General features: G+C 41.1%; 1 protein-coding gene across 1 annotated transcript in view; it reads left to right on the top strand.

Moving 5' to 3' along the window:
* Nucleotides 1-2116, top strand: part of poc1bl (POC1 centriolar protein homolog B (Chlamydomonas), like) — a 51453-nt gene extending 49337 nt beyond the window's left edge. The window contains exon 12 of the mRNA XM_080734991.1: nucleotides 455-2116. Coding sequence (XP_080591117.1) covers nucleotides 455-586 — 132 coding nt within the window. The 3' untranslated portion in view covers nucleotides 587-2116. The remainder of the gene's footprint in view (nucleotides 1-454) is intronic.
* Nucleotides 2117-13519: the final 11403 nt, after the last annotated feature.

Below are 13519 nucleotides of genomic sequence, written 5' to 3'. Positions count from 1 at the left end.
GCGCGGCACCGAGTGCCGCGCTGCGAGCTTGTAGATCTGCTATTTTTGAAAAATCTTGAAAAAAAAAACGTCTTTGACCCGATCTTTGACCCGACTTCTAAATCCTTCTTCTAAATCAGTGGTTCTCAAATGTTTTCATGTCAAGGACCCCCACAATTACAGGTATTTGGCCACAGACTCTCCTCTCAAAATATGTTGTTCCAGGGACCCCCAGAAGCAAATATTTGAGTTACAAATATTCGCTTTTAAATAGATATATTCAAAGACTTGCAAAAGAAAATCTTGATTTTTCAAAAATAGCAGATCTACAAGCTCGCAGCGCGGCACTCGGTGCCGCGCTGTGAGCTTGTATATCTGCTATTTTTCTCTGGTTAAAGCATTCAATAATCCCAGGCCTAAATGGGTTAAGTTTTAGGTTAATCCTCCTCTCCTCTCTCTCTAAAAACCCCTCCAGGACGGCACCATCTATCACCCCCACTCGGACATGTGCATCACGGCGTTCCGCACGCCGGAGGGACGCGCCGACGTCCAGATGAGGCGCTGTGCGCCGGGAGACAAACACCAGCAGTGGACGTTCGAATGGTAGACGGGAGACAAGACTCCAGGAGTGGACGTTCGAATGGTAGACCAGGGGTCTTCAACAGGGGGTCCTCAGAGTTACTACAGTGGGCCCTTCAAATCTTTGTGTGATAGAAACCTTTTTTCTCCTTTTTTATATTAACCACTTGAACCCTAATGTCCATATTCTGAGAACTTTAGCCAAAAATAGCAGATCTACAAGCTTGTGAGCTTGTAGATCGGCTATTTTCGGCAAAGAGGTTTGGTGTAGAGGGGAAAAAAGAGCACACTAAGTACAGAGTGAAAGTTTATTAAGTATTGACGGTTCAAGTGGTTACATATCTATTAACAGAAATTGAAATGACAAAATACACAGATGATTGTGCTGTCAAACGATGAAACTATACGGAATCTGGGGGTCCCTGCTTCATCCCTCTCTCAGCTAAGGGGTCCTTGGCCTGAAAACGTTGAAGACCCCTGTGGTAGACAGGAGACAGACTCCCGCAGTGGACGTTCGAATGGTAGACGAGACGACTAAGTACACAAGGAGGAGAGAAACTCTTCTTTTGAGCCCAAAAGTGCTCTCTATGCCTGCCGAGCGCAGTGCTCTGCTCCAGGACCTCTCAACCTGCACTCCATTCTAAACTGGGAATTGACAGTGGATGGCTGGCCAATTTCTTCTTGCCAATGCCTTTCCTTTTATTTGTTATAATACCAATGTGGGGATGGAATGAATGAGTGGAGATTGTGTTGAGCGGAGGTTGTGGTTCTCGAAGTGGAGACACCGAAAGAAATGGGACCAAAAGGGAACCAAAATGGACACCTTATTAACAGTTCTGCAAATGGAATCAAATGGACCACTACGGGTTCATTTGGTTCAACGGATGCTGGGAGGTTTAAGTGGTTTTTAAATGCCTGTGCAAATTTGCAGCCATGGGAGTCCAGCACATGTTTTCTGAATCATTCCACAATTTAATGTTTTGTTTTGTTTTTATCCGTTTTTCTCTTACTGATAGGACTTGAATGCAGGAATGTGAGGGGTGATTTAAACAGTCTAGCACATTAACAAAAAGAAAAAGTGCCTTTCTTCAACAAACATTTGGGGGTTTATTTTTCTAAGATAAAGTGGCAACGGTTCATATTTTTGATAACTTTGGGTGGTGACAAATTAAGTGTAAAATCCTAATGTTTACTCAATTTGATCAAGGGGAGTCTTAAGGTTATTTTAATAAAATTATACATTTTTGGGGTGTAATGGCGGCTCAGAGATGATGCAACCAGCGTGTGCCAGCTATGTCAGCCTGTTTTTTTTTCCTGTTTTTCCCTCTCCCTCAGTTGATAACAAGTAGCTCGGTGGTGGAAGTACTGACATTTTAATTTGTCTAAATTTGGCGTACGAGTTTGTCTTAAATGGTTACTTTTTTTTTCTTTTTTTTTGTTTTGTTTGATAGACATAATCTAATAATCTAAATAAAGTAACTAGTAACTAAAGCTATAACTAAACATTTCCCTATGAGATGTAGTGGAGTAGAAGTATATAGTATCGCAAACAATTACTCAAATAAAGCATAAATATATATATATATATATATATATATATATATATATAAAATTAAATGTAGGGTAAGTGAGTTCATTTAATTCAAATAATAACAAAATGGGTCTATGTTCTGATAGCGCTATAGTTACGACAGTGTTTGGTCCATATTTGGACTTCGGAGAAAATATAAGTTTCAGTTTCTCCACCAAAACTGCACGTGACAGGTTTTCCTCCAATCAGGAGAGAGTGAGGCCTTCCTCCAATCATGGTCAAGTGGGGGCGGGCCTTACGTGCAACAAGGCCAACACCCACTTGATCATGAAAACTGAAACTTAAGTGGAATACTTACCCTACCTTCAGTACTTGAGTAAAGGTAATGAGTTACTTTCCACCAGCAGTAGAACACTCCGTCATGCAAGGTAGAGAGAGAGAGAGAGAGAGAGCACTGTTGATGTCACACCAGTCTGCTTCCCATTTCTAGCTCTTTGCTCTCTTAACTTCAACAAAAAAAAAATCACTTGTTCTGCACCTTGAAGATTTAAAATCCATCGCTGTGCCTTCTATTTCTTCCTTTTATTCATTTTAGTCGGGTATCTGTCGCCAAAATGCGACGTGTTGTGAGATGGTAGAGCGGCTATTTCCGGGGCATGCGACACTGGCATGCACAGCACAGTTCAGAGCAATCTGACCATAAAACTATCATCGATCGATCAGTCAATCATAAAGCTGGCTTAAAGGGGTTACAGCACTTTTAATTTTAAGTTTTTAGTTTTATAGTCACTTAACTTTTTTCGGTTTCTATCCCGACTCGCCTTAAAAAGTGCACTCCTTTGACTCTGGGGGGAGGGTGTGGGGGTCGTACCTTTTCTCAGAAGAAGCACTAGTCTCAATACTTGAAACAATAGCATCATCACACTTTACCCCCCCCTCCCCACCCCAAAGAGACAGGTTTTATTGGATTGATTGATTGATTGATCTATTGATTGCTGGGTAGATTTGAAGACAGATGAAGCTGTAATAGAACGTTTTAGAGAATGCTAACTTGCTGAATAGCTGCTGCAACGTTGTTTTTTGCATTCCTTTTGCACCATATGAATATCAAATATTCATACTAGTCAGTGTGTGTGTGTGTGTGTGTGTGTGTGTGTGTGTGTGTGTGTATGTGGGGGCGGGGTGACTGATCATTGAAAATGACTCTAGGCACCGTGGTTGCTCAATTAGTTGGTGCTGTTTTGTACTGACTTTTGTTTCTGGTTTAAAGGGACCTGCGTGGGACATTGCATCTACCCAGATATGCACAAGGGATGTTTGTTTGTTTGTGTGGGTGACCAGAACGCTCGCCCCCCAAAAAACACAGTCGCCCCATCTTTCTTTCACCGGATTTGTCCAGTGGTGGAAAAGTACTCATTGCTGCAATGTAGAAATACTCTGTTACAAGTAATAGTCCGGAATTAAAAATGTACTTTAGTAAAAGTACAAAAGTATTGGTATCAAAATGTAAGTAACTCATATGCAGAATGTCCAATTTCAAGTTTTCAAATGTAAAAAAAAACATATTTTGAAAATAGAAGATCTACAAGTTCACAATGCGTTGTGATGCATTGCATTGTGAGCTTGTAGATCATCTATTTTCAAATTGCCAAAATGTAGGCTATATAGGGCTGAAGTGGTTAACGTATGTTCTTTTATAATAATCAAAATCTACAAAGTAAGGATCAAAATCTACAAAGTAAGGATCCGAGATGTAGTGGAGTAGAAGTAAAAATATTGGAAATAGGAAATAGGCAAGTAAAGTACAAATACCTAAAAATTGTACTTAAAGGGGCACTCCACCACTTTTCAACCTATGTTCATATAATTGGTCCTCACTCAAAAATAGATTTTTTCATTTTTTCATTTTTTTTTCTCAGAGGAGGGCTGTGGGCAGGTCAGAAACCCATAGTCTTGTGACATCATCGATTGCCAATCCAGTTTATAGAAACTGCAGGCTTTCTATTCCTGAAAAGTTGCAATTTTAAAGTGGAAGCCATTGTTCTCGCGATAATAAAAATCTAAATATTTTTTTCAAAAATATTGATTAATTTTTTTTTTTGGAAAATGATGATGTCACAAGACGATGGATTCCGAACTTCCCACAGCTCTCCTAGGAGACTTGGACTGAGTAGAAAAAAATGGTGATATTTTATCATGAACATTAGTGAGGACCTATTATATGAAGACAGGTTGAAAAGTGGTGAACTACTCCTTTAAGTAGAATACTCAAGTAAATGTACTTATTTGCTTTACACCACTGGATTCTTCCCTTAGGGTGCCCTCACACCAAAATACCTATGAGAGTGGAATCCGCGTTCCGCCAATGCATTTCAATGAGAGTGAAGCGGTTTCATGCCAGCAGAGGATTTCTGCAAAAAACGCTCCCTTCTCATTGAAATGCATTGGCGGAACGCGGATTCCACTCTCATAGGTATTTTGGTGTGAGGGCACCCTTAGCGAGCGTGTTTTGGGGGCAAGCGTTCTTGTATTCATGGTATGATTGAAGAAAGATAATGACTGAATCGGGATGGGTGTCTTGTGATTTGTTTCAGATTGAGGATCAAGGTTGTTAAAATAATGGAAAGATTAAAAAAAGAAGCTGAAAAAAATGTGCTGTAATGTTTGTCCTTGGCGCCTTGTATATTCAAACTATTTTTTGGAGGGAATTAGAGTAACTTTCACTACAATTATGACAACAAACATAATTTGTTAGCCCTTTCACCTGGCCAATACTGTTCCAATACATGTGCTTTTATGACTGAATGTTGGTTTGAGCAACGTAAATCCAATCTGTGAACATTAGTTAACTTGTTTGGCATTTATTGAATACTGTGTAGCATTCCATCTCTCTATCATTCTGAAACAGTAACCACCGGTAGGCATATGCTCAGTCCTTTAGCACCACCTACTGACAGGAAGGCATAACTACACCTCAGTCCAAGTAAGTAGTAGACTGTAGAATCATTGTTCAAAGTTCAAATCATCTTTTATAGTGGATTGAAATAGATAAGGAATGAACCCTAGGATCATCAAGGAATTGTCTTATTTGCAGTGGTTCTCAAAAGTGGGGATATGCCCTCACAAAAGAACATGGTAGGCATAATCCTGGTCTCTATACTGCCTCCTGCCAGCCGGGCACCTGATGGAGGGGAAGAGGAACTGGTTTGAATAAAGTGTTCCTTCCACGCGCTATGTCTCTGCGGGGAAACTCCCCCCTGTCAGGTGAAAAGAAACAGCTTGACTCCTCATTCATTGAATGAAGCGTGAGGTCATTCCGTTGCTTTCCCCAGGTTGGAAGAAGGAGTATAGTGTAGTGCCCAGCATTACATTAGACAATTGACACCGGGTGAAAAAATGGGTTACAAAAAAAATTGTGGGACGAAAGAAAGAAGGACAAAAAAGTGGGGACCCTCTAACCTGACTCTGCCAGATGGTGGCGGTACTGCCACCATCTGGCGGAGTCAGGTTAGGGACCCTCAAGGTCCATTTGGTTTCTTTTGTGCACTCACAGAATTATAGGGCCCTTGAAATTACACCATCCACACACATGGTCTATCTATTGCACCACACATGTCATATAAGGTTTCTGTGATGAACAGGCATAATGGTGTTATATTTTGATCAGATTCACTTTGATGTCATTTAAGCCCGATTCGCACGCGATTAGTATTATGTAGGGACCTCCTCAAGTGATTTATAATAATCACAGAGGACGTCTGTTTTTTTAATTATGTGCGAATCGACCATGTCTGTAATAATTACAGACATTGTGGTGTAATAATTACAGGCCGAATTACCTACCATAATCATCACATCACAGACGTCTTCTGATAAAAACGAATCCTGTGCGACTCGACATCTCCGTATTCAGGGTGAATTGACCTTTTTATCTTCTTATTTTCTAAGCAAGGTTTTTGCTTTCTCAGGCAGCACCAGTGACAGGCGGACGTAGGAATCACACACACACACACACACACACACACACACACACACACACACACACACACACACACACACACACACACACACACACACACACACACACACACACACACACACACACACACACACACACAAACACACACACACACGGCATAAAAGGGATGTACATATACAGTATGGGTAACTGGTCCGATATACATCACTGGCCAGACGGCGAAGAAGAATTGGCACGACCTAGCCCTTTAGGGCGAGGTCGCATGTCGCCCTGAGGCGTCTTACTAGTATCAACACAGTAATATGTGTGTGTGTGTGTGTGTGTGTGTGTGTGTGTGTGTGTGTGTGTGTGTGTGTGTGTGTGTGTGTGTGTGTGTGTGTGTGTGTGTGTGTGTGTGTGTGTGTGTGTGTGTGTGTGTGTGTGGGTGGGTGGGTGTGTGTGGGTGTGTGTGTGTGTGTGTACAGTACAATAAAACCACCAGTGTAGCATGGCCACATTACAACACACTGGCCATTGTGGTTCATACAATAACATGTCCTCAATCAAACTCAAACCATTAATGACACTCAAATTACCTTCTGGCACCTGAATGGAGGGCATTGCATTATTTACCATTTTAATTTAATCCTCAAACATGATGGATTTCAACGTGTCTGGATAACTGATTAACTTTGTATTACGGTCCTCATATGGACAACATTCAATTAGTTATTAGACTATGTGTCACTCAAGACTGTGATAACATGGAGCGTTAGCGGTCCGGCCGCTTACCACATAACAGGCTCTAATGCCTAATGCCTTATCCTGACAGAGTGTAGCAAGTTTTTGTATTCACTATTATGACCAAATCCACCCGCCCTGCCCAGCTTCCCTCCCCCGAATACGGGCCAATTGTGTTTGCATGGGCGCATAATAATGGCATAATTAATAGAACATTAACGGAATTGTTAATGAGGGCAAAGACAAGGCCAAGTTCAAGGTGCTTTGTGGGAGTCAAGAGGTCTGATGATGAGTGGCCCCCACGCAGAGCATTTTGTTTTGCTGTCCTGAAATTGTGGGACACCAATCAGGGCCCAGTATGCAAATTTGGGGCAGGTTTATCACCAGAGATGATTATTTTTTTCTATCAGGCGGCTAGACCTGATCTGTAAAACGTCCGGCCATTTGGCTGTGGGTGCCGTGGCCCCATAGCCAATATATATGACTATGGGTCATAGTCATTGCATAGTCATTTTGCGTTACTTTCTCCTCATTGGCTGGCCCCAAAGCCAAATTTGGTCATTTGCTTCACTTTCTCCTGTGGTAATAGATGGTAATTCGTATCACTTTCCGAAGAAAACGACAAGTTCAACCTGATATACTGTATACAGTATAATGATTTTTGTCATTTCTTGTTTTAACCCGCCTCTTGGAAATGCAAGAAGAGCCACACAGATTCCAGTATCTAGGCAGTGATATCAGTCAGGCCATGCCAGGCCAATTCATTTCAATGATCAATCGATCGATTGTATTCCGCCATTTTACACCCAACCCCTTAACCCTAACAGAAATTATGCCTAAAACTAACCTCAAAACCACACCCACCATGGGCAAAACACCTGGGAAAGAGGGAATCCAATGGCCCCATGTGAAATCCAAATAGCTGTGTTAAGGGCATTAACACAGCGTTTGGCCTGTAGAGATATGGATAATACCGATTAATGGGAGGTAAGCCTTGTTTGTGTTTGGGATTATAAACATGACATCTCGGTGACAGTGTGGACAAAACAAAAGATTACCGTACATCCATTAACTTCTAGTCAAGTCACCGGTAGAGTAACGCTTTCATACAGCTGTAGTTCCTGTAGGCCTACTGTAGGTACAAGCAGAAACACGTTGTGATCTGGCAGAACAATGGTTTTCAACACTTTTCATATAATCACCTTGAATGTTAGAGAGGCAGGGGCTGACATTTTTATAAATAGTCTGGGGCCTTACCTACTTACTTACGCCTATTACCCCTCCTGGGCCAACACCTCAAGCTGTCCCCAGTGTGGCCCATGTTCTTGGCATCTGCCTCCAAGTCTCGGCGCCAGGTATTTCGTGGCCGTCCTCTTTTTCTTTTCCCTTGGGAGTTCCACTTGAGGGACTGTCTTGTGATGTTTGAGGCTGGTGTATAGAGAGTATGGCCTATACATCTCCATTGACGTTGGAGGATCTCTTCGCCTGCAGGCTTTTGGTTGATGCGTTGCCACAGTTCTTTGTCGCTGATGGTGTTAGGGGCCTTTTCTGTCAGGGGCCTTAGGGGGATACAATGGTCATTTCGTGCAGTCTTGCACAGATGTAGCCCAGGGCATGCTCTAATGATTTAGGGGTATTCGGGGTCGCCACAGCGGCCAAATCAAGTTGGGCTTCGCATTGACACAATAGGCTACTACAGGAAGAAAATGCCCAGAAAAAAAATCTGCTTTAAGTAGGATGTGAGGGTTGTCTAACTAGGGGTTTGTCATGATTCTGAATCCATTTGCAAGTATTTGTTTTGCACAAAAAACATTCCTTGTGCTAAAAATGGCCCCCACAAAACTGTGAAAAGTGATGACTCATCACTAAACCATCGTTTTGAACCACATCCTACCTTAAAGCAGATTTTTTTCTGTGTATCTTTTTCCTGTAGTATAGTGTCGATGGGAGCCCAAGTTGATTTGGCTGCTGTGGTGACCCCGAAGGTCGCCGACTCGGGTGCCCAAGCTAAATCATTACCATGCTCTGGGCTACATCTGTGCAAAATGTTGGCACTTTTAGACTGATTTGCACAAAATATCCCCCTAAGGCCCCAGACTAAAAAGGGCCTTTTTGGTGAAATTCTTTCAACATAAGATGCTGCATTCAAGTTCAGGAGAGTTTAGACAAAGCAATTCTCTTGAATGGCATGGAAAAGGGGGGACATTTGCATTTCTTTCACCATAGTAAAAACTGCATTCATGGTCTGTAGAGCGCACTTTTTACAGATGGGAAAAGGGCAAGGGGCTCAAGCCTATATATCTATGTGTGCACGTGCCTGGCCTATGAGATATGCACGTGTCATTTGTTGTGTTTGATACCACGCTGAGATTTTTTAAAAGGTTTTCAGGAAAAATTAGAAATAAAATATCCAAAACAAAACTACCGGGATATGATATTTCTTAATCATTTCACACAAAAATTTAATAAATAATTATTAACAATTTCAATTACCAATTTCAATTTCCGCAAAAAGTGATTCAGGCCATTAGTTTAATAAGGTGACACTATCAAGGTCCATTATTTATTGGGCATTTGAGCCACAGACCTCCATTTGATGAGATTTAGCCACCCAGACCCAAGTATAATATTTTGTTATCGTTGGATACGATTTTCGCACAATTTCATGCTGTATTGATGTGGTAGGCCTAGAGAGGCACCTAACAGGCAAATATAGGTCAAAATAACTATTCTTCAACAATCTCTAATCGTGTAGACTTCTTGTAAATGAATTATTGCAGGTAGGTGTTTAACAATAATGTAACTCTTCAGAGCATAAAATGAAACCAAATGGATCCATTTGGTTTCATTTTACGCTCTCAAGAGTTAAAGATTTCTAATGGGTCCATTTACCAACTCTCCATCATTTAGCTGGGGACCACCTGGAACCCCCTCAAAGGACCCCCCTCAAAGGACCACTGGTGATCGCCGGACCACAGGTTGAAAACTACTGAGGCAGAACATAGCAGAATAAATAAATAAATAAATACCCACCAATGACCCCCAGAACTCCAACGGTTCGGGGATTGTAAAGATAGAGATGAGTATTAAAATATAAACAAAAAATCTTTTGTACATCTTTTTGCCAAATATAGGGCTGAATTGGTTAATGTATGTTTTGTAACCTAATATAATAGTAATACAAATCTGCAAAGTATTAAGCACGTTTTCAAATAATTGTAATTGAGCAAAAGTACAATAGCCTATTTGCATCTGAAATGTAGTGGAGTGGAAGTAAAAGTACTGAAAACACTCCAGTAAAGTAAAAAGATGGGCCTACTTAAAAATTGTACTTATAAGTACGGTGCTAAGTGTACTTAGTTACTTTACACCACCAGGTAAAAGCCAGCAGGACCAAGGAGAAATTGCTTTTTTAACCCTTTAAAGGCCGTGTTTTTTCCTACAACTTTTTTTCATTTATTTCCTATCATTTGTTATTTTAGAAAGAAAGAAAGAAAGAAAGATTCTCAAATATTACCAAAAAAAGGAAAAATAGCCAATTTACAAGCTCGTAGTTCGGCTATTTTCACATTATTTATCTGTTAAATCGAGTCACCCAGCTGTTCTAGCCCAACCTCCCCTGACCCTTCTTTGTATTTTACCTACTGTATATATTTTTTGCACTGTTTATTTATTTTTTACTGCATAGTACTGTGTTCTATCCGTCTCAATGTTATATGGGGATATCCTTTTAGTTGACCTTGTACCAGTGAACTGTACCGGGAGCGTGTCGCTATTTCGACGTGTCATTTGTTCGACGGCACGCAATTTCGACGCGCCGATAGTTCGACTTAGGGATCGCAAGATTTCGGCGCCGCTGTTTCGACGGCACCCTTTTTCGAAAAAAAGGACGCCAATGTTTCGACACAACAACTGTCCGACACGACAACCGTTCGACAAGACGGCACGGTATTTCGACAATGAAAAAAACAAGTCTCCCTCACACACACGCACAGACAGACTCACAATGACAACGCTCGTACGCTCCTAACCCAGCATTACCCTCCTCCGACCATATCGTTTTTTTTTGTTCTCTTTCTCGTCTCTCGTCTCCTTCGCTCTCCCTCTCTTTCTCTCGTCACACACATTGATTGATTGATTGAAGAATTTTTTAGAAGTTTGCAATAGAAAAAAGTACAGTTTCATGACAGTAGGCCTACAAATCGTCTGTCTGTCTCTCGCCTCCTCGCTTTCTCTCTCTCCTCTCTCTCTCTCTCTCTCTCTCTCTCTCTCTCTCCTCTCTCTCTCTCTCTCTCTCTGTGCGCGGTGGCACATGCTTAAAAGAACAGATCTGCAAGCTAATGTACTATCTATCCGACGGTGTTGATAGCTTGTAAATCTGTTATTTTTGCGCATGTAACCTTGTACTTTTTTTTTTTTTAACTCCATGCTCTGCAACTTTCTATTGGACACAGACCGGCAGGTTCATATGTGCATAGGCCTATGGCATATGCCCACAGCTAGGGAGGAGAGTATATTTTACGTTTATATGGGGCTAGTACATTTTGCACCCATATTACTGTCATGTCTTAATAATATGTTGCTTTTAACAAGTAAGCTAAGTGATTGGTGGAGCCTGCTGCGCACTGACTGTGGCCATTCATTAAGCTACTCTTAAACAGGGCCGTGCAGTCCACACAGGCAAAATAGGCAGCCCCACACAGGCTGTGGGCCTCATGAGATTATTATAATTTTTTTAACCAACATGGGCATGGGCCCCCGTTGAGCTGTTGAACAAAGAACAGTTGAAGTGAGGGTTAACATGAAACAATTGCTTTGGACATAGCTCATTGGAATCTGAAAAGAGCTTGGCTCTCAAAGGTGCAGACCAGATAACAATGGCCCTAATCACCCAAGCAGTTCCTTCAATGTGTGTTCTGTGATGTCACATACATCTTTAAAGTGATCCCTGACTAGTAAGCCATGGCCCTAATCACCCAAGCAGTTCCTTCATGTGTGTTCTGTGATGTCACATACATCTTTAAAGTGATCCCTGACTAGTAAGCCATGTAGGCCTTAATATGTTATAATAACCCTCTTTAACCAAAATATACCATTCAAAACACTTACAATATATTCCTTTGAGAGAAAAAAAGTTATATTTTCAACCCATGGGGGGAGCCATTGCACTGTTCGTCGCATGTAGTGATGACGTAGAAGATACATTTTGGCTGGACGGGCCAATTTAAAATGGCGGTGTAAACAAGTTTTAGACTTTACTAACCTGGCAAAACATCCTACTTGATTGAACAGAACAGAAAAGCACCACACTACTAACTACAGTTAATCTGAGCTTCAAGACAATGTTTTAAATATTGTAAAGAGAACGTTGTTTAGACCTTCCATATTAACCTTATGGGCCCGACCAGCCAAAATGTATCTTCTACGTCATCACTGCATGCGTCGAACAATGCAATGGCTCCCCCATGGGTTGAAAATATAACTTTTTCTCTCAAAGGAATATATTGTAAGTGTTTTAAATTGTATATTTTGGTTAAAGAGGGTTATTATAACATAATAAGGCCTACATGGCTAACTTGTCAGGGATCACTTTAAGAGGCAGGGGCGTGCAGAGACATTTTGAAGGGGGGGGGGGGGGGTGCTCAAGTGAAAAAAAGGGCACCTTTTGGAACCAAGCATTGGTAATTCAGTGTTTGGGGGGGGGGGGGGATTTGAATGATGTCAAGTGGCCGGCACTTACACATACATTACATGAGTTAACAGGTTCAGACAATGGTCTATTGATATGCATACATGCCCTGCTGTGACATATCTAATAGGTATTGATATGCATGTATAAATTCATTGAATAACCGATTAACCATTTAATCTACGATAGTCCCTGAAAATCGCAGGCCCCCCCTGCAAGTGAAAATCGCAGGGCCCCCCTTTTGCAAATGATGGAGTTCTATCCGTCCGTCATTCAAGGTTATATGAGATACATAAAGGTTTCCTGTGTAAATAAGCCGAAAAGCTTACTAGGATCTCCTTTTAGTTGACCTTGGCTTGACTGTACTGTCATGAAACTGTACTTTTAATAAAGTCTTCAATCAATCAATCAATCAATCTATCTGGAAGAAGTTGCACATGAACTCTGCAGCCGCACAGAGGCACTCCAACAACCACTCTGACATGCTAAATGCTGGGTGCAGTAAATGTATTTGTCTGCATAAAGGCAATAATTGAAGTAGCTATGAATTGAAATATAATTAACAGGCTGCCTGTGATTTACATGTATTTATTGTGGTTGAGAACCACTGCAAAACAGGCACTTAAAAGTTATTCTTGTTCTTATTATCATTAAGGTAGTTAGTTATTTGTAGGTAATAACTCTGATATTCCCATTATGTTATCTTGTAACTGTAAAAATTCATGTGAGAGTGAAGCACAATTGCTTTTTCTTATTTTGTTTATATGGAATTATTTTTGAAAAAATGCTAGTTTGCATTAAACTCATGATTTATTTTCTCATATCTTAATTATTTGAAAATATTTTCAAATAATTAAAAACAAAAGTTTAGGAAACCAAATGTAAACAGGCATTACTTGCGACTCCAACTAGAAATTGGTCCGCAACCCACACATGGGTCCCGACCCAGGTGCCTCAAACTGGGGTTTGCCTGGGTCCTCCTAGGCCCTAAGCACGGCCCTGCTTATCCCGTCCGTAAAGATTACTTTACCCCACGTCCTCA

The sequence above is a fragment of the Nannobrachium achirus genome (genome assembly GCF_963921795.1).
Source record: "Nannobrachium achirus genome assembly, chromosome: 10".
In the NCBI taxonomy this organism is placed as follows: domain Eukaryota; kingdom Metazoa; phylum Chordata; class Actinopteri; order Myctophiformes; family Myctophidae; genus Nannobrachium; species Nannobrachium achirus.
This window is presented reverse-complemented; position numbering and strand designations above follow the sequence as displayed.